The sequence below is a fragment of the Mobula hypostoma genome, chromosome 7, assembly GCF_963921235.1.
Source record: "Mobula hypostoma chromosome 7, sMobHyp1.1, whole genome shotgun sequence".
NCBI lineage: Eukaryota > Metazoa > Chordata > Chondrichthyes > Myliobatiformes > Myliobatidae > Mobula > Mobula hypostoma.
The window spans coordinates 118126882-118149182 of NC_086103.1; the positions used below are offsets into that span (position 1 = coordinate 118126882).

Here is a 22301-nt window from a genome sequence, read left to right on the forward strand (position 1 = left end):
ATCTATTAGGAGCTTGAGGAGATTTGGCTTACATACCAAATCTCCTCAAGCTCCTAATGAAATAGATCCACTGGTGAGCTTTCTTCATATTTGTATCAATGTGTTAGGCCCAAGTAAGACCTTCTGATACATTGCCACCCAGAAATTTAAAGCTGCTCACCCTTTCCATCACTGACCCTTCAACCAGGACTGGTGTGTGTTCTCCCAGCTTCTTCCTGAAATTTACAATCAATCCCTTGAGCTTGCTAGTATTGTTCAAGGTTGTTGTTGTGACACCACTAATCAGCCGATCTATATCACTCCTGTATGACTCCTTGTCGCCATCTGAGATTGTGCCAACAACAGTGGTGTCATCAACAAGAGTGCTACTGGCCGGCAGTTGCTGAGGCAGCTCACACTGTTATTCTTGGGCAATGGTATGAATGCTGCCCCTTTGAATCAGGTGAGAACCTTAGACTGTAGCAGTGAGAGGGTGGATACATCCTTGAACACTCCAACCAATTGGTCAGCACAGGTTTTCAATACCTCGCCAGGTATATCATTGGGGCCTGAAGCCTTGTGAGGGTTCACCTTCTTGAAGGATGAAGCATTCCTTATGGTGGTGTTACAGTGATCAAGTGGTTCCACAGATGACATATTAGAGGTAGTTTATCAGTAACTTCTTTAAGCTGGCATAGTTGAAGTCACCTGCAGTGATTGGGAAGCATCAGGGTGCCTGTCCTGACCACTGATCACAGTGGTCAGCTCCTCCAGTGCAAGCTTGACTTCTTCCGGGGGTGGAATGTATATTGCAACCCCCAAAATGTGGCAGAGAACTCACTTAGCAGATAGAATGGACATTTGTGTATCATGATGAGTTAATAATGAAGCAAACGACATTGCCTCTGCCTCTGCCTTTACCTAATTCCACCGTCTGGACCACATAGTGGAAGATAAACCCCTTGGGTTGGAGAGATATGTATGGAATGCTGGGGCTGAGCCATGTCTCTGTGAAGCAGATTACACAACAGTCCCTGATGTCCCTCTGGTAATGAAGATTACTCTGAGGTCTTCAATTTTTTTTCCCAGTAACCATACATTAGCTGGGAGGATGGTGGTTGCCTTAGGGCCTTATGCGTCAGCTTTACCTGGAGCTCTCCCATTTTCTGAGACAATAGAGATGTTCTCTTGGCTTCCAGTTGCTGCACTTGCCTCAGAAGGTGCTGAAACTAATTGAATTAAGCTAGTATTCCCTCAAGAATAAATTATTCTGTAATGATCTATATTGAAATGATTAAACTGATTAAGAAATTTATAGGATGGGCAGAGTTAACAATTCTTCTGTGGGGCGAGACTTGAACAACAAACAAAATTAAGTCTCCATCAAGTTAACTGTCAATTGATTGTGGTTTTAACTGCACCTTTAAACAACAATACTGTTCACAAGAAAATGCTTGGACTTTAAGTTTGAATAGTCCAATGGGAAATCCTTGATCTTAATAATGTGTAGTGATAATATTTAAATTTTCATAAAACTTAAATTTCTGTGGGATTAATGCCAGCTCTAAAATTTATCAGCAACCCATATTACCTTGGACTCTAATTATCAGCTGGGTAGACCAAGTGATGAAGTTGGTTATGTTACATGTCGGCTGTCAGCTTCTCTCTCTCCTCCCTCCCCCGCCCCAGACTCTCCCCTTTCATACCTTGAGTCAAGTACTGGAGGTTAGCTCTATGGGAATGCCTGATGGCTGACGGTATTTGGCGAAGAAAGGAGGGGATGGGGAACTAGAGGCTTTATAGCATGTGGTTGTCCATAACCCAGAGGAAGGCAATGCAAAATCAATTTCCTGTACGTGTTGGCTAACTGTGTAACAAATTTTAAAACATGCTGATCTCTGACCCTACTGATCACATACTTTAACGGCACCCAATTCTAACAGCTCTACTTATAGTCACAACTCAGCCTGTCACGAGCAATACCAGAAATACTTTTTATATAAAGAGTAGAAGCAATCAGGCACAAGTTTCTCAAAGCTATTGAAGTCAGATGAATTGAATATATCAATATGATATTGACGTTTTTTTCTTTTATTTCATTGGGATACAGCACAGAGTAGGCCCTTTGAGCCATGCCAGCCAGCAAACCCCCTCCCCCCAATTTAACCCTGTCCTAATCATGAGACCATTTACAAAGACCAATTAACCGACCATCCGGTACATCTTTCGACTGTGGGAGGAAATCAGAGCACCCAGAGGAAACCCACGTGGTCACAGGGAGAACGTACAAACTCCTTACAGGCAATGGTGGGAATTGAACCCAGATCGCTTGTACTGGAGTGCATTGTGCTAACCACTACACTACCACACCACTTTTCTTTGAAGTAGTTTTAGGGAACAAAGGCAGGTAAATAGAATTGTGATACAGAATAGTCAGGATCTAATTAAACGATGCAAGAGGCTAGAGGGGGCTGAATTTCGTTCCTACATGAAATATTCCAAAGGCAGAGTGCACTGGATCTTGCTGGCCCGGTTTCCCTGACTAGCTTTGTCATAACCTCACCCCTGGAATTACGTTGTCTGTCCACGTCTGGACTAGCCCTCTACTTCCCTGAGGACCATAGTGTGGTCCGAACAGCAATAGAACCAGATGGGGTACAGCAACGAGCCAAAGGGTCTCGGCCCGAAACGTCGACTGTATTCTTTTCCATAGATGCTGCCAGGCCTGCTGAGTTCCTCCAGCATTTTGTGTGTGTTGCTTGGCTGTCCCTGAAACTCTGCAGAAAGCTACCCATGTTTGGGGAAGCTAGCTACGAAGGGTGAACTAATAAGATAGTTTCATGTTTTGGACCATTAAAGGCACTTAAAACAATTTAAAAATAAAATTAAACTAAATTAATGTACATAATTTATTTCATAAATACTTTCATTTTACCTATCTTCTAGGCTTATAAGCCATTGCAATATTGGGGATTCTGATCCTGGGCCAGGTTGGTTCATCCAGCAGCATGATGGCTTTGACTTTTTTCATTAATCCCCAAGGTCTGGATGTTTGTGTTTGGCAGCACACGCACATCAAGCCTGGAATTTATTGCAATTTCAATGACTAAACGTGACGGTTCTAATCAAATTCCTGACAGTATCCAAGATAATAAATTTGTGGTAAGACAAGAAATTAGTCCAATCACTTATAATGAGAACAGATAAATGTTCCAAACACTTGGAAAAGTCCAAGCCAATCAGTGCACAGATTTCCAGAAGATAATTCAGCAAAACCATGCCTAATGTTTTAAATTAAGCCTGTCTGAAGTCATTTTCAAGTTTACAAAATTTCACTACATTTAACTCGACCAATAGAAATCAGTTTTTTTTTAGCATTTTTAATTGTCTTGCTGATCTGCAAAGTTGCCTTCAATGATTTTTCTGTCTCTATCTCTGGAGACAGCTTATCTACTGATGTATACTATAAGCCTACTGACTGTCACAGCTATCTGGATTATTCCTCTTCTCACCCTGTCTCTTGCAAAAATACCATCCCCTTCTCGCAATTCCTCCGTCTCCGCCGCATCTGCTCTCAGGAGGAGGCTTTTCATTCCAGGACGAGGGAGATGACCTCCTTTTTTAAAGAAAGGGGCTTCCCTTCCTCCACCATCAACTCTGCTCTCAAACGCATCTCCCCCATTTCACGCACATCTGCTCTCACTCCATCCTCCTGCCACCCTACTAGGAATAGGGTTCCCCTGGTCCTCATCTATCACCCCACCAGCCTCCGGGTCCAACATATTATTCTCCGTAACTTCTGCCACCTCCAATGTGATCCCACCACTAAGCACATCTTTCCCTCCACCCCCCCACCCCGCTTTCCGCAGGGATCGCTCCCTATGCGACTCCCTTGTCCATTCGTCCCCCCCATCCCTCCCCGCTGATCTCCCTCCTGGCACTTATCCTTGTAAGTGGAACAAGTGCTACACATGCCCTTACACTTCCTCCCTTATCACCACTCAGGGCCCCAGACAGTCCTTCCAGGTGAGGCGACACTTCACCTGTGAGTCGGCTGGGGTGAAATACTACATCCAGTGCTCCCGATGTGGCCTCCTATATATTGGCGAGACCCGACGCAGACTGGGAGATAGTTTTGCTGAACACCTACGCTCTGTCTGCCAGAGAAAGCAGGATCTCCCAGTGGCCACACATTTTAATTCCACATCCCATTCCCATTCTGATATGTCTGTCCACGGCCTCCTCTACTGTAAAGATGAAGCCACACTCAGGCTGGAGGAACAACACCTTATATTCCATCTGGGTAGCCTCCAGCCTGATGGCATGAACACTGACTTCTCTAACTTCCGCTAATGCCCCACCTCCCCCTCGTACCCCATCTGTTATTTATTTATATACACACATTCTTTCTCTCTCTCTCTCCTTTTTTCTCCCTCTGTCCCTCTGACTATACCCCTTGCCCATCCTCTAGGTTTTCGCCCCCCCCTTTTCCTTCTCCCTGGGCCTCCTGTCCCATGATCCTCTCCCTTCTCCAGCCTCGTATCCCTTTTGCCAATCACTTGTCCAGCTCTTGGCTCCATCCCTCCCCCTCCTGTCTTCTCCTATCATTTTGGATCTCCCCTCCCCCTCTCAAATCTCTTACTAGCTCTTCCTTCAGTTAGTCCTGACGAAGGGTCTCGGCCCGAAACGTCGACTGTACCTCTTCCTAGAGGTGCTGCCTGGCCTGCTGCGTTCACCAGCAAATTTGATGTGTGTTGCTTCAATGATTTTTTCTCCCTCCTCCCCACCTCACTCAGTTTCTGATCACTTGGTGTTTGCAGATTTCCAATTCAGCAAGGCTGCAAATCTTAAAATTCTCATTCTTGCTTTAAAATTCCTCCTCATCATGACATCCCCCCCTCCCCCGTAAACACTGCCATCTCTACAATCCTGTTGGTAATTGTAGCAGTGGTTAAACCACTGGTCCTGAAAACTGATTTGGTAAATTAGTTTAATTCCCATTATGGAAGTTAGGGAATTTAAAATTGCTTACTTAACTAATTAAAAAAAAACTAATATCACAGCTTGGTGACTATGAAGTACACTGGACTCTCGTTTATAAACCTGTTCTCCATATCCAGTTTAGCTGATGTGTGAATGTAGATCCTTAGCCCACACTGACTTTTTAACAGCCTTCTAAATCAAAAAGCAAGTCACTAGGTTATACCAAACCCCTGCAGAGATTAGGAATTGGAGCAGATTTAATACTTATATCATAAACAGACAAGGATTTTTAGTTCAGTATCTAAAATTAACACAGCCGAAGTAAGGAATAAGTTTCAACGTGCTTAAGGCTGCGGTCAGAGCCGTTCCAATCATGCCATTCTAAAACTAAATTCTAAACAATGGAAAATCTGAACTTCAAATTCACATGTTAAGAGTTTGGCATATGGTAAAGCAGATTTTATGAATCTAAGATTTGCTTAGCTGATTTCAACAAAGGCCCTATCACAAAAGCAGTTTACTAAGTAAAGCATTGAGGGATGCCTTGAGGTTATAAAAAATGTGAATAAAAACAATAGATAAGAAATTCCATTGGAAAAAAACACTTGCACCCATGTTTATAATGTACATAACACATACCACCTGAGCACATTTTGTGATCTTACTGAATGGTAAAGCAGACTGGGAAGAGCAAATGGACAACTCTCGCATTAACTTCTCAAATTAAGATGGGGATTTTGTTCAGGTAGATATGAATGATCAGAAGCGCTCCTCCACACACCAACACTGAATGCAATGAACAGTCTACCAGCTAACTGAACGGCTTTTGGCAAAATTCAAAACAGCAGGATTTTTCTCTAGCTTTTCTGTCAATGTTCATATGTCGTTCAACGCCTTGTATTGAAGGCTCCTATGATTAAATTGAATGGGACATTGAGAATATTCTAAAATATGGTGCAATGTAAATTCAAAGAGAAGGGGAGCCATCATAAAGACACAGTACTATAAAACACTCATTCATTGGTGTCAGAGGTTTGCTAGTGAGGCTTGTGTATTGATTACTTTCTTGGAAACAGTTCATGATGTTTGTGATGTGGGGAAAAAACACAGAATAAAGAAGTGACTGTTGTAAAAGCTCAAGTTGTTTATTGAAACATATTTCTGTGGAGCAGATGAGACAACCATCCTCTTCCTCATGAACTGTGCTTTTGCCAAGAAGGTTTGGAAAAAGATGCAGTTATCCCACTGAGGTTCTTCCTGAGCAACTGCGTAACAGATGACTGCATTCCTAGAGACAACTATCAACTGCTGCTGAAAGTGAAGGATGTACGTTAGTCTGCATGAGACATGTTGGTTTCCCAGGGTAAGGAGATGGCTGCAAGTAAATACTCTCAAGTAGCACACTCCAACCTGGAATACATATTGTAGGACGCACTGAAGCTTGGTATAGCCTTCACAAAAGGAAGGTCCACAAGTCTTGGCCCTGCCACCACAGAACACTAAAGGGGTGGGCTTTGAGTTACACCCTTCCAAATTCTTTGTGGATCACTGCTTGAAGAGGAAACATAAGTGGCATTCATGTATTGTGAAAGTGTTTTGAATTGATGGTATAATGAAAGTAGCAGTAAATGTATACTGATTGTATTTGCTGTAAAGAGTAATTTTGAAATTTAAAAAGTTGGTAAAGAAGCTTCCTTAGATATTGTGGTTTATGAAAGGCGTATAGAAAAAAATATTGTTACTGTAGTGAAGTTTATTTCACTGCATCAATGTAATAGGAAGAAATTATGAAAATATATTTACATTATTTGAAGATCTTGCACATGGATAACACAAAATATTTTCTAAGCCTCAGGTGCTTCAGCTGAATTTTTATCTCATGCACTTGTTTTTTCCTGAGTTATAAAAATCATAATAATTTAAATGTCTTCACAAAGTAAACAACAAACAATAGTGTGTAAAGCGCAACCTTGTGGCAATGTTATAATAAGCAGAGATGGGCTCTGCTGCCCACAGAATACAAATTCAGCATAAAAATAGTCTGCAAATCCAAAAATGGTTCACCATTTCCAAGAAGCTGTGCAAATCAGTTTAAGCAGTTCATTATGTCTTGCTAGCTAGCCTTATTGGGTCTTGTAATGTCAGTACCAAAGTAACAAAACTTGTCTTCCATCTGAAGCAACCTAAAAAGTCCTCAAAGGTATGAAATAGAAGGTGGCTTGCATCCACCTTCCTGGCACAGACAGGAATAGATATTGGTGACCTTGCCTGTGATGCCCATGTTGAAGAGTGATAAAAATATAAATGAAGCACTATGACCAATCTTCCTCCATCATACCCATACCATGTTTTAATACAGGGTAAATACTGTATATCCTAAATTTAAATAACCTTATTTTCCAGCTCTGTCTTATGCTTAATGTTGGGTAAAGAAACCTTGCAACTGAAAGAAGGGCAGAAGCAACTAGATCAAAGAATTAAGTGCATCTCCACCAAGAGTAATTCTGTCTCCCAGTCTACCCATTTGCCCCATGATCAGTCTAATTCCATCACCCTTTATATCTGATGTCAGCACCCATCCCATTATCTGAACAACTCACGTTCATCTCCATCTCCTTATTACCCCTTTTCCAACCCCACACCCAAACCCTCCACCCTTATATCCAATGACTAGATATGGTCTGGAGCAACAGACCTACCAGACCGAGACCCCGTTACCCATGCAGTCTGACTGGATATAGCAGGAAAAAGAAATACTGTCAATGTCAGCTCTTTCATTGAATTTGTCAGGAACCTGGTCATTATGTTCTTGAGGTTGCTAATCTCCACCTGCTCCTACCCAAAGATTTCACCCTGCCTCAGAGTTACCCTGGAACCTCTGGAAGAGGCTATGCAATTAATTGGAGAAGTGAAACTGCATCCTATTTCCTATCACTGGCATGTCTTACCTTAGTGAGTTCAATTATTTGCCAACAACTAATCAACCATTAAAATGCACTAGGCTGCAAAAAGTATATATCATGAGTTCATTACATTTTTATCTGGCCAGCAATTATATTATAAGAAGTCATAATTCTTCAATATGTAATTTGCAGAAGGTATAGAAATCATAAAAACATTTTATTCTCTGTCAAACCTTATAGAGGTAAAAAAAAACAAATTAGAAATGAGCATTAAAATAAATGAAGAAGGTTATAAACCTGTCCTACCATTATCGTCGCATGAATCAGACTGGAAGGAATTGAGGGACTGGACTTCAGAACTGCTGCCTTTTGTACTCGCTGTGAAGCCTGCAGCATCCTCAACAATGTCTGTCTTTCCTACAGCAAGATATAAGATATATATGGAGTTAGCATAGCTCATTCGTTCCTTGTGTTATACTCTGCAGTTCTGGCACTGAAAGGAATCTATCTAACAACAAATGGGGCACATTTTATTTGCAAGTGTTTTATTAAATACTATCATTGTTGCAATATACAAGCCCAAATTTATTCAGCAGAATCTCAGACATGGCTTATTTCCCAACAGAATAAAGAAATGCAAATGCTGGGAATCTGCACATTAAACAGAAATATGCTGGAAACAACCAATAGGTCAGGCAGCATCCATTAAAGGAGAAGTCACAGAGTTAATTTTTCAGGTTGGTAGCTTTAGACAATAATATTATCCATGATGTGTGTAACTGAAAGATTTTTGCAGCATCTATTAGGGTTATGATGTCCTAATCTATGAAATTATATGGGAAGAGAAAGGAAGAGGACGCTAACAGGGTAAGATTTACTGTTGACTTTTGATGCTCTAAACCAGGGGTTCCCAACCTGGGGCCATGGACCCCTCAGTAAATGGCAGGGGTCCATGGCATAAAAAAGATTGGAAGCCCTGCTCCAAACCAGTAAAGTAGGGCAATAAGGCAATGGGTTAATGCTTTATGCTTTAAGCTTTCTAGAATTCCAATAGTAATTTTTCACTTTCTAAAAGTGTTACTCAAAGTTAGCCTTCTTTTATTCACTAAGGAAATATGATACAATGTTAAAGTAACAAATACTAATGTTTTGGCCTAATTCAGTGGTCCCCAAACACTGGGCCGCGGACTGGTACCAGGCTGCAAAGCATGAGCTACCAGGCCGCGAGGAAATGATATGATTTGGCAATATGAGTCAGCTGCACCTTTCCTCATTCCTGTCACGCCCACTGTTGAACTTGAACGCACGCGAAGTCATCAGTCGGTCATTAGCCCACAACTACTCGATGAGTAAAAAACAAACGTCGCTTGAGAGTTTCTTTGGAAGAGATGGTAGGGGACATAAAATGCCTAACGATGATGATAACGCAGCGACAGCTGAGGCCGAGACTGCAAAAAAGTAGAAAGCTTCCTTCAACAGAAAATACGACAAGTTGTACATAAAATATCGCTTTATTGCGACTGGTGACTTGCACGCACCAAGCCCCCTGTGTGTGATATGTGGAGACAAGCTGTCTAATGAGGCAATGAAGCCCTCAAACCGCTTCAGCACCAAGAGTCCATGCAACTTGCACTTAAAGACAGACCCATTGAGTTTTTTGAGCGGAAAAAACGTGAGTAAGCAGGACAGAAGCAAGTGCTGAGAGCCACCACATCCACAAATGCTGCTGCTCTGAGAGTGTCGTACTTAGTGGCTAGCCGTATTGCTAAGGCTGAGAAGCCTTTCACTGTTGGTGAAGAATTGACTCTGCCTGCTGCCAAGGACATGTGCCGTGAACTGTTGGGAGAAGCTGCAGCTAACAAGATGGCACAGGTTTCTCTTTCAGCTACCACAGTTTCAAGGAGAATCGATGACATAGCGGAGGACATCGAAGCACAGCTGTTGGAACGGCTTAACGAATCACCATGGTATGCCATCCAGGTCGATGAGTCTACCGATATGGACAACAAGGCAATACTGCTGGTTTATGTGCGATATACATTTCAAGACGACGTGCACGAGGATATGTTGTGTGCACTGCCGCTGCCAACTAACAGAACTGGGGCAGAACTATTCAAGTCTTTGAATGACTACGTGTCAGGCAAACTGGACTGGTCATTCTGTGTTGGAATATGCACAGACGGGGCTGCAGCTATGACTGGATGGCTGTCTGGTTTCACTTCCCGAGTCAGCGGTTGGTCCTGAATGCCAGTCTACACACTGTGTCACACACAGGGAAATGCTGGCTAGCCGAAAAATATCACCTGTTCTTAACAGCGTTTTGAGTGACGTTGTTGAAGTTATCAATCACATCAAAGCAAAAGCCCTTATCTTACATCTGTTTGAGCAACTTTGCGAGGAAATGGATGCAGAGCACAAATGCCTTCTCTTACACACTGAAGTCAGGTGGCTATCAAGGAGGAGAGCCCTAGCCGGGGTTTTTGAGATAAGAGAGCAGCTGCAGAGATTTCTTTCAGAAGAACAGTCACCACTGGCAGCACACTTCAATGACAAGGAGTGGATGGCAAAACTGGCTTATCTGTGTGAAATCTTCAACCTGCTCAATGAACTCAATTTGTCACTTCAGGGGAGAATGACAACTGTCTTCTAGTTGGGTGATAAAGTGTCTGCTTTTACAGCCAAACTGGAACTGTGGGGACGGCAAGTGGACAGGGGCATATTTGACATGTTCCCAACATTAGCTGGGATTTTGGGAGAGACTGAGGCTGCACCGTCCTTCTCACAGCTGGTGCGCGATCACCTATCTTTGCTGTTGGCAAAATTCGAGCGTTACTTCCCAACCGCAAATGACCCAAGACGTGCAAAAGAATGGGTCCATGACCCATTTGTGAATGTCCCTGGTGAATCATCCATGTCAACGCAGGAAGAAGATCAACTCCTCAAGCTTGCAAATGACAGTGGGCTGAGAAATATGTTTGACATTAACATCTCTGCCGGCATTCTGGATCAAAGTCAAGGCTGAATATCCTGAGATAGCCACGAAAGCACTTAAAACGTTGCTTCCATTTCCAACATCATACCTCTGCCAAGCGGGAATTTCTGCAATGAATGCAACAAAATCTAAATTGCGGAATAGACTGGACCGCTGTGTGTTTAATATCCAAACGTTACTTAAAATGTTATGATGCTATTGACTTGTAAGTGACTTATAATAGACTTATCGCTATATTCATGTGAGGAAAATATGCGCTGTGTGTTTGATACTAAATTCGTTAGATAAACCCCTTTAGAAACGAAATTGAGTGCATTAGCCACTTATAGTTAACTTATCACCTATATTCCGGTCGTGATTAACACGCAACCCCACCCCTGTCAGCAGGTCCGCAAGAATATTGTCAATATTAAACCAGTCCGCGGTGTAAAAAAGTTTGGGGACCCCTGGCCTAATTGGACTGTTCAATCTCTACATGAGAATATCTTCTACTGTAAAATCTCTCTATTTTTTATTATTTAGACATACAGCACAGTACTTTACAAGAGATACAAACTGAACCTTGGAAGGAAAGACATATAAAATTATGAATTACCAAGTTCACTGAAAGGACTGTCCTTTTACAACTGAAAATATAATGGAAGGTAGCAACAACTGGGGAAAATAATGACTTTTCTTTACTCAGAATATTCAGATGAAGAGAATTGTAACTTTGAGAATGAATATTCACATAGTTTTAGCCAAGGAAAACAATAGTTCCCCTACCACCGATTACTGTTCCACAGAAGCTACTGCTTGGAATGTGGATGAGATTTGGGTATTGTGGTTTTCACCTGGGTGTAGCAAATGAGATGGTTGTTAGTTACAACCTCTCATCATCTGCAGAGCAGGAGGAACAGCCCTGAGAGGGAAGCAGTCAGAGAAGGAGAGAACCAAAGGGAATGAGTGAGGAACATTCCCAATTGGAAAGGACTAGAACTAGGATGACTCAGTACTTTCCACAATGATATGCAAGCTAACATTAAGTTGTAAATATCTGGACATGAGCAGCATCATAGAAAACAAGAACTCCAGACCAAGTATGAGCACTGTGACTGAAGGCTGCCAACATAGCAGGTCCCAGGATCAGAGTCTCTCACTCTCTACCAACAAGAAAGTGTCAATGAACTCGGAAACTCAGAAAGCAGAAGAAACAAATCTATTTACACATCGCTGATTGAATTTCAGATTTAGGTACGATCAGAAGTGAGAATGAAAGGATACCTAACTGCAGGAAATATAACTAGTCCTGGAATTTTTGACTTATCAGGTGCACAGGATATGCAATGTATACTTAGAGAAGAAAGACACCAATGATTAAAATCCAGGTTCATTAATTTGTACTACATAAGGAAACTTTATGAGAGAGGTATTTTCTAATAATTATAATATCTTATCATAGAGTTTTTTTCATACAAATTATTTAGTTCAAAGTGCTTTGCAATGGGATAAAGTGCAAACCTGAAAACAAATGACAAAAGGACGTTAGTTAAAAGCAAAGTTAAATAAATAAGTTTTTAGCTGGCATTTGAAAGTGTCAACTGAGTCTGCATTTCTTACAGCTTTAAGGTATTGAATTCAACAGATTAACAGGTTTAAGTTCATCCGAAAATCCTGGGTAAAAAGCATTTTTAAAAGTAGGCTTTGTACTATATTGTACGGAATCAAAGACATATTTATTGTAGAAAAATAATTACATGTGACAAGAGCAAAGTAAGTGATAAAATAACAGGGTCAAGGAGTTATACTGTTTGTGATGGTTCAGGAGTCCAATAGTTAAGGAATCAAGTTACTAAAGTTACTAGCAAGGGATGTCTAATTAAATTTTCATGTAGGAAATTGCATTTTAACGTATGTAAATATTGCAGAGACAGGTTGAAAAAACATATACAAAGTGTCAGATTCTTAATAATATTTGACTCATAAGTTATAAAGTTCCACATTTGAGTCTCCAATCCTATCATCAGTTATAGTTGTAAAAGCTAACATTTACAGAAAAATATAAGCATTATTGTACTACATCCTTAATAAACATTTGTATTCTGAGCATAGTATTTCAAGAAACATCTTGGACTTGGAGTTTGTCCAATTATGATTTAAAACATTTTCCTTTTCAGCATACTGTGCATACTTAAAGTTATATTTAACATACCTGATTAAATAGAACCAAGAAATTAACAAAATAGTATCCTATTTGTAGTTTCAAAGTATCCACATTCATAGATAAACATTTTTGGGTGAAAAATGACAATCCAATTGACTAGCAAACTTCACCTTAAGAAGATCACCTTGAGAAAGAGAACAGACTTACTTAAACTCATTTGACCCTTGTTGATTGCTACACAGAACAAGTGACAGTAGAATTACAGAGCTGTGTAATTCATTCGCTTCAGGCTTCTAAATGAAATGTGGAAGTGAGCTCTCAGGATAGGAGAGATACAAAGGAAAGGAAACACAAGGAGAAACAGCTACAAAACTATAAGACAAGCAGGATATCTTATCTTCTATAAACAAGGACAAAATAACATCCATTACCATCTCTCTCTGTATCCCACGTGTTCTTTCTCAACGAATCACAGTCAGAGACAGATCGAGTAACCGATGGAAGATTTGGGGCGACACTGCACACAACAACACCTCTACGTGTAGTCAGTAGTCGAGGAGAATCAGGGTGGAAAGTGCTCATTTCCTGGTGTTCTATCCCCATTCCATCCATTTTGTCTAAATTGTTCCTTGAGTTACTATGGAAATATGGAGTATAAGCCATAGGTCTGACTGGCACTTGAGGAGGACCACCAGTTTCCTGATAGATCTTACGGCTATCACCATTATTCCTAATAACTTTGAACTGCATACCATTAGGCTTATTAAGTAGTGCTGCCGTTGCAGGGTCCTGTACAAGGGTAACATTGTTTCGTGTATGCTTCCTGAAGACTTTCTTTCGGAAAATTGCAAAAAGTACTACCAGTAACATGAGAACTAATAACACAATGGTTATTCCAATGAGTTCCTCCTTTCCAATATAGGGATGTCCAGGTTGTATATTGGGCACGACCATAGGCCTAAGATCACAGTAGAAGCCCATGAATCCTGAAGTACAATTGCACTGAAATGAGCCCAATGTATTTAAGCATGTTCCTCCATTTTGACATTCCTCTATATCACATTCATCAATGTCTTCTTCACACCTGTAGGAAAAGAAACAACTTTCAGGTCAGGCGCAAAAGCTATTTTATCTGTTACGCTAAGCCAATGCATTTATTAGAGATTCTTTTACTTAGGTTCGTTTCCATTGTTATCTTAGGCTTAGAATTTGTTGGTTCAAAACTTGAAAAAAAAAACACATGTATTAAATCTTTCGTTAACAATAATAATGGTAGAGATAGCTTGTTTAATGCTGCAGAATATTTTTAACTTTTTTGTTATTTGGAGATGAATAAAAATAAATAATTTTTCACCGATTCTTCATAAATTGATTTAGTGATAAACCTGCTCTGTAATATCAACTTGAACTACGTATACCATAAACCAACTTAACTATCAGCCAATCCAACGGTCTCAATATCTAAGTTTACACCATGATATATTTTCAATATTTTTGCAAGCATCTCTATTTTTCTAATGATCAATTAATTACTACACTGACCTGGTTTTTCCAGCCTCCTTCACTGCCAGGATATGATTAAATACAAACTAGAGGAATAGCACCTCATATTATGGACAGTCCAAACCTGACAGCATGAACATTGAATTCTCCAATTCTAGGTAACGTGCTCACCCTCTTTTCCTTCCTTCTGTTCTACCCAGTTTCTTCTACATATGCTGACACCATATCAATCTGTTACTTTCCACTCTCACCCACACACTCTCAACACCATTGTTCCCATCTGCTCTCCTCACATCCCTTATCCATGTCCCTGCTTCACCTTCCTTTTCAATCAGATTCATCATCTGCAGCTTTTGTTGCCTCCACATACACTGCCTTGAAAAACTTTTTCCAAAGCTCTGTATCACTTCCCACTCTTCCCTCCTCTATCAGTCTATCACCTATTGTCATCTGAATCCACCATCACTTACTTCTCTTGCTTTGTTTCTTACCCTAATATCTTTATACTGGCTTCATCTGATCAGAAAGATAGATGACTGCCATTCCCCTCCACAGATGCCATCTGACCCACTGAGCTCTTCCAACAGTTAGATGTTTTAAAATCTAATTAACAGCTACTGACCTTCAGCTGTTGTCAAATACTACGAAACTAAATTATACCCCAGACTCAAGAGCTCAGGCAACGAGGCAGAATGAAATGCTGGGTACAGTATTAAACAGTAAGGAAGTAAATTGTATACAAACTCACATCAGACCAACAAACCCTTCCGTGCAGCGGCAGATAAAATCATTGCCTATCGGATTGCAGGAGCCCCCATTCTGACAGGGGTTTGGGTAACAAGCCGTGACTTCCGTTTCACATCGATTCCCTGTAAACTGTGATAGGCAGTTGCACTGATAACCTGTTCAAGTAGAAAAGCATGGACTTCAGTACATTATGCCTGATACATTACAATGTGAGCCTGGCAGACTCTTTGTCTCAGGAAACAGAAGGAAATGGTAGATATTTATGAAACCGGACCATTGGTTTTGCCCTCATGTCAGATTCTTATCTCGCCTTTTCTTCCCTTCAGTTAAGAATGTGTCATTTACCTGACCTCTTCAACCGATTCCTCTGTTCACATTCCTCAAGCTGACAATAAATATTTGAGAAGACTGGAGAATACAGTGATCCTGAATGTTTTGCTTATTCTGATAAACTATCCTTCACTTGGCAATGTTGCAGTGGTTCTGAATTCAGATTGTAGAAAAAGATTAGGACAAAACAATTTCTACTCCATCATCAGAGCCTAATATGCTGTAAAAGTTGCCTATCACCTCTTACCAAGAGCCACCCTTCTTCAACAATAACCACTGATCCACATCCTAATCTGCCCACCCACAAGCCAAAAACAAAGATAAATTCATCAAGGAGAGAGGAGTCATCAATGTCTTTCTCTTACCAATAAGTACAGTAGTTGGTGTATAGTGGACAGAATCCACATTGAACATGATCCCTGTAGATCTGTGGGCACTACCTAGGCAGATCCTCTTGTTGGGATCTTACCCACTTTTGTTCTATATGTATCTTGGAAGAGGATGATATAACAGAAGACCTCACAGATGTCACAGATGTGACCATCTTTAAGAAGGGAGACGAGCCTGATTGTGTTAGCCACAGAAAGTTCTCCTTACTGCCTGTCACAGGAAAAATCTGCCTTCTCACAGTGTGGATCCCTTCTATTCAGAGACACAATGGACATGATCTTCACAGTACAGCAACTCCAAGACAAATGCATTGTGCGACACCAGAAACTGTAAGTGACATTTCAACTTCATTAAAACCTTTAACTCCATCAATTGGGAGGGACTGCGAATCATGCATCTCAAATTCAGCTACCTGCAGATATTCCTCTCCTCTTACATTTATTTGCTCCATGCTGGCAAACAACACACGATACAAAGCAAGAAGTCTGTAATAGTCAATCACTATGAAGACCAGCATCATAGCAACACTTTCCTTAATCTTCCTTGCTGTATTGTTGTACTTCACCTCCAATAAACCTTCCATGGGAGCGTTGCTTTTCTTCAGAACTAACAGAAAATTGAACCAAGATCAGTAAACCCCTGTGGTTGAGCTTCAATATGCAGATGATGCTTGTATTTGTACCTGCTCCCGACGCAAAGCTCTAACATCATCAACTCGTGCTAAAGCAAACAGGATGATCGCCCTCAATCTCAATATTTGTAAGAACAATGTCCTCAACCAACCTGCCTCAGCTACGCCATATTTTGCATCAACAATCAAGATTCATGATGAGATCATGGAAAATGTTGCTCATGACTTAGGAGTCACTTATTAGTGCTGGAATTCACCAATGCCTTCAGTAAGAAAAGGGTTCATGATCAAGACTTTAGATCTGTTACAAAACTTGTGATCTACAAAGCGGCAGTGATCACTGTCCTCATAAATGTTCTGATGCCTAGACTACTTACAATAGACAGCTTAGGCACTGGACAAATACCACAGAGCACCATTGCCGCAAAATCCTCCAAATTCACTGGAACAGTAAGCAAGCCAATGTCAATGTGCTCTCCTGGATTGACATCCTTAGTAATGTAATACTCATTGAGTTACGCTGGGCAGGCCATGTCCTTCACATACCCAACATCAGACCCTTGAAAAGGACACCCTACCCAAAAGCTGTGATGTAAAGACATTATCAGATGGACAAAGAAAAAGATACAAGGATGAGTTCAAAGCTTTATCTTCTTTTTCTTTGGTAACCAGTCAGTCAAACATGAGGGGCAGTCACTTGCTGCTCCTCACTGCAGTGCAGCTCATGTCCATATCTGCAAAAAATGAAGCTGAGTTTTCTGGCAAATATCAAACTGAGCCACGAGAAGTTGAGTTTGGGACTTTAATTGGTTGCCTTCAAATTTTCCCACCTCGTGATCAGAACACACCTGGCCAACTATTCATTGGTGTTTAGCTTAATTAATGATGTAGCTAGCTCCAGCAAATGCAGACGCTTTGCGAAGTAGCAGTACTCAGTCTGCAGGAGTGATCCTGAGCTTCTTGCTGTACACCACTTTAATTCTCAATCCCTCGCCATTCTGTAGTCTCTTCTACTGTCTAATATAAACTTGAAGTACATTTCATCTTCCACCTAGTCACTCAACCTACTGAAAAGAACATTAATTTTTAAAATTCAGGTATGCTTACTCTCTTGTTATTCCCCATTATCCTGCTAAGGTCAAAGTGCTTTTTTTAAGTATCCCCTTCCCTACAATCTGATACCAAATGAGAGGGGTGCTGACTTGTTCAGAGGGTAGTTTAGAGACGTGAATTCCATATACAACAAAATAGGCAATCACTCAAAATGTCAACAAGTCCTTCCCCCTGTCCCCTCAGATGCTGCTTGCTTCACTGCGTTCCTCTGGCAGTTTATCTGTTGCTCTCTAGTATGTCACCCTAAGCTTCGACCATGTTCAACTGTGACCTGCATCACAAGACACTCCAATTCTCTTCTTTCTTTCACACACAAACACAAATCACAGATCTAAATAGCCAGATAGTGGGAGAGTAAAACTTAATTTTTTGAACGTTATGTGACATGAAATGCTTTCATATAAAGAAATAAAAGCAAAGCGATACTTAAAAATGTAATTCTTCCTATTCATTTGACCACGATTTTGACATGGATAACACACTTCACATCATAAATGAACAATAAAACAACATGACTTTTACCGAAAACAAATCTGAACTATTATATTTTTGCCCCTTTAATGTATAGTGTAATGATTTAATTTGCACTTGATAAAATCAGTGGAATTACTTATGTAATACATTATCCTGTTGAATATAACACATGGCTCTGCTGGTCTCCAGCTCACTAAATTGCCCATTAATTTTGCACTTATTTATTATGGATGATTTATTAGCACACACACAACTGGCATCTGATAAGAAGTGCTTGGACTGGTAATTAGATACTTCTAAAGATGTCATATTTGAGACATTCAAATACAATACTAGATTATCCAGTGACATAAAGAACTTAAACTGCAATAGTAAAACTTACCACCAGATGGTAGGCTAACACAACTCCCTCCATTCTGGCATGGCCCTCTGGCACAGGTGTCAGGATACAAGACACAGCCGAGCTTCAATTCTGTCAGTTCTGCCACTTCAGCAAAGTGGCTGCGTTTGTTTTGCAGTGGCAACTCATTGTCATTAAGGACAACCGAGTCTAGGCATCCCTGAAATCCACCCAAAACTTGTGTCTTTTTCTGGCTTGACAAGCTACGAGCAGCTGGCACCTGGGCACCAAAGTAGATGGAGCTGTCGATACTGAGGAAGTGAAAGTGGAAAGGAGCTCTCCGGCGCTCTACATAGCTGTCATCCAGTGCAAGGCTCGTGAAATTCTTGTTGAGATCCAAAAAGACAGTGTGCCAATTCCCATCATTAACTGCTCTGCCGGAAATGCCTATAATGCCAGGCCCATTGCCGCAGTCCAACTGGAACCAGAGCTTTCCATCCACAATCTTGGGAGATAATAAAGGAGAAAAAGAGTTAACATCTTCAGGGGAAAAAAAATTCAGTACAGTATGGCGGGGTGGAATCAAAACATCCATATTGTAAGAAACAATATTCAAAATATTGTCACCACTGGGTCAAAGTGGAATTAACTTCCATTCCACATTTTAAAAGATATCCGAAGGGTGGAAGACACCTTTGTTTGAACTCTTTGATGAGGAGTAGCCATTGCAGACCTTCTATCACAGGATATTGCATTGGTCAAACTGGAAGCTGATCTCAAATGATTGGAAACTGAACTCTGCTGCACCTGTGTATGAACAAGAACATGAACATGAACACACACACACACACTCAAACGCAGCCCATGCTCTTGTCCTCTGATGTATCAAAATCAGATTTATCACTGGTTTATGTAGTGAAATTTCTTGATTTGCGGCAGCAGTGAAGTGCAAGATGTGTAAAATAAGTGCAAAAGAGGAAAAGCGAGGTAGTGTTAATGGGTTCATTAATGTACTGTTCAGAAATCTGATGGTAGAGGAGAAGAACCTCACTCCCCCCCACCTTGCAACTACCCTCCCCACATCATCACTTCCCTGCCTCAGTTCTCACCTTCAGCTAACTGCCTCTCTCAACTTAGATTGGTTCAGTTATTATTATTTCATTATCAATTCAGAAGGTTAAGTGAATCCTCTCAGCAGAGTAGAGTATGTAATCCAGGCAGATGTCTCAGTGCTGTACCAAACAGCTGCCAACTTTTACCGTTATCTTTTAGGTAAGGCATTCAACCTAATCATTTGTTCAGGTGGTGTAAAAGATCACAGAGCTAACTTCATGTTCTTCCTTCATCTTGAGCATCATTCAGCACAGGAACAACCCCAAGAGGCATTTCCTCTATTTCCAGTTTGCATGGTCCTGAAATAGCTGCCATCTTTTCCAGTATGTCACTAGCAGCTTCCCCTCCATGGACTCTGTCTACGATTTTCACTGCCTTGGTAAATCAGCCAGTATTAATCAAAGACTCCATCCCCCCTCCCATCAGGCAGAAGATATAAAAGTCTGAAAGCACCTTCCACCAGTCTCAAGGACAGCTTCTATCCCATTGTTATAAGACAAGTAAATGGTTCTCTAGTACAATAAGGTAGACGCTGGACTTCACAATCTACCTCGTTATGACCTTGCATCTTATTATCTATTTTACATTTTTTCTGTAACTGTAACATTGATTCTGTACTCCAGTACCATTTTACTTTGTACTACCTCAATGCAATGAATTGATCTGTACGAATGGTATGCAGGACAAGCTTCTCCACTGCTCCACTGTACCACAGGACATCAGACAATAATAATACTAAACCGGACCTAACTATTATACAGCCACACCGATCCTTTGATCATCAAGTAGCTACCTACACTAATTCCATTTCCCCACATTCAGCTTTGGGCCTTCTCTGCCATGGCATTTCAAGTGCTGTTCTAAGTACCTGAACAGAGTAAGAGAACTTGCCTGCAGTGAGGTGGCATGGTAGTGTAGCAGTTAGTGCAGCGCTTTAAGGCACCAGCTGTGAGATGGGGGTTCAATTCCCACCACTGCCTGTAAGGAGCTTGTATGTTCTCTCCATGACTGTGTGGGTTTCTTCCAGGTGCTTTGGTTTCCTCCCACATTCCAAGGATGTACAGGGAAGTATCAGGGAGTTGTGAGCATGCTATGCTGGCATCAGAAGCATGAAAACACTTGCAGGCTGCCCAGCACAATCCTTGCTGATTTGATTTGACACAAACAACACAGTTGACTACACATTTCAAAGTACATGTGACAAATAAAGCTGCCCTTTCTTCTTTCTGCAACATCTCTTCAGGCACGTACAGAGTAATTGTTCATCAAAGTACTTTGATCATCCTAAGGAAGTGAGAAACTCAATATAATGCAACTATTTCCTTCTCATTCTGTAGGAATACCGAATAAGTAGTACACTCAGCCCAATAAATCATCAGCACATCCTTCCCCACCATCCAGGCTACCATTGGGCGGGAGGTACAGAAGCATGAAATCCCGTGCTTCACAATGATCACCTTCACTACAAAGGAGTTTGGTCTTTTTTGTGTTCTTTCTTGTATAACTTTTACATAATATGTTTCATTTATTTTTTTTCTTGTGAATGCTATGCACCAGATGCTGTGTTCCTGTGATGCTGTTGCAAGTTAAGTCTTTCACTGCAGCCATGCATAAATGTACTTGTACAGATGACAAGTAATCCAACTTTGAATTTGCATCTGTTTCAGTTCAGAAATCTGTTACATAGACAAGACTTTGGTAAATTATTACGCAAGACTTCATGTTGGAGAAAATTATAGCTTGTTAATTTGTTCTGGCAAATCAAGTTCTTCCAGAATGTCCAAATGAAGGAGAGCTTGCATTTTATGTCTTCAATACAAATTTAAAGGGATGGAAATATGTGAAAATCTGGGAGAGGGAGTTTGTGCTTGGATGACAAGGCAGGTTTTGTAAAGAACCGTTTTGATAGTTAGGATCCGAACCTTCTTCAAGCATACTGCTTGAAGTTACGCTAAATTTATATAAAGAACAATGCACTTCTGACTGGAGCCTCTGGCCAGTCCTGTACATCAGTTAGGAATGGATATGAACCTTTGACACATTCAGAGCAGTGGAGCACCAAAATGGTTCAAGGTGTAATTACATTTATGTGGATTGTCTGGAAAAAGCTCATGTTGTTCTCCACAGAGCATTGAAACATGAGAAAATCTACTTAGCGGTATAAACACGAATTGTTTAGATGTGTGGTGCATAACATCCCGCCTGGTGGAAGGGTCACTCCACTCTGCACTCACCAACGGCTCAACCTTGGTTCTGAGCCCACTTGGCTGCTGACCACACCAACTCTGCTTGCAGTTGACTTGTTAATGGTCCGAGTAATCCAGCACCTCGGTCTTAAGCTATAGCCTCTCTAGCCCTAAGACGAAGTTGGGGCTTGACATCTCTCACTTAGCCCTCCGGCCTACCCAACAGAGGACTACATGGTCGAATGTACATTGGACCTGGAGACCCACCTGAAGCCTGCCTCCAAACCGTTGAGTTCACTATAAGTCACATTCTGAACATGGAACTTGCCCCTTACAAAGAGCAAGAGCAAAGACCTACATCTGCAATTATTTAATCGTGCTAAATGCAAAAAGTTGAAACAATTTCAAAATGCCACCCTTCACCCTTGGATTTACACTTAGCTTTTTGTGAACTTCAGAATCCACAGAATGGAA

General features: G+C 41.0%; 1 protein-coding gene across 4 annotated transcripts in view; it reads right to left on the reverse strand.

The window, feature by feature from the left end:
• Positions 1-22301, reverse strand: part of LOC134349486 (protocadherin Fat 3-like) — a 763599-nt gene that overhangs the window by 10758 nt on the left and 730540 nt on the right. For all 4 annotated transcript variants that reach the window (XM_063053870.1, XM_063053874.1, XM_063053871.1 and 1 more), the window contains 4 exons: positions 18571-19033; positions 15252-15405; positions 13432-14084; positions 8172-8282 (listed from right to left, as the gene is read on the reverse strand). In XM_063053870.1, coding sequence (XP_062909940.1) covers positions 8172-8282; positions 13432-14084; positions 15252-15405; positions 18571-19033 — 1381 coding nt within the window. The remainder of the gene's footprint in view (positions 1-8171; positions 8283-13431; positions 14085-15251; positions 15406-18570; positions 19034-22301) is intronic.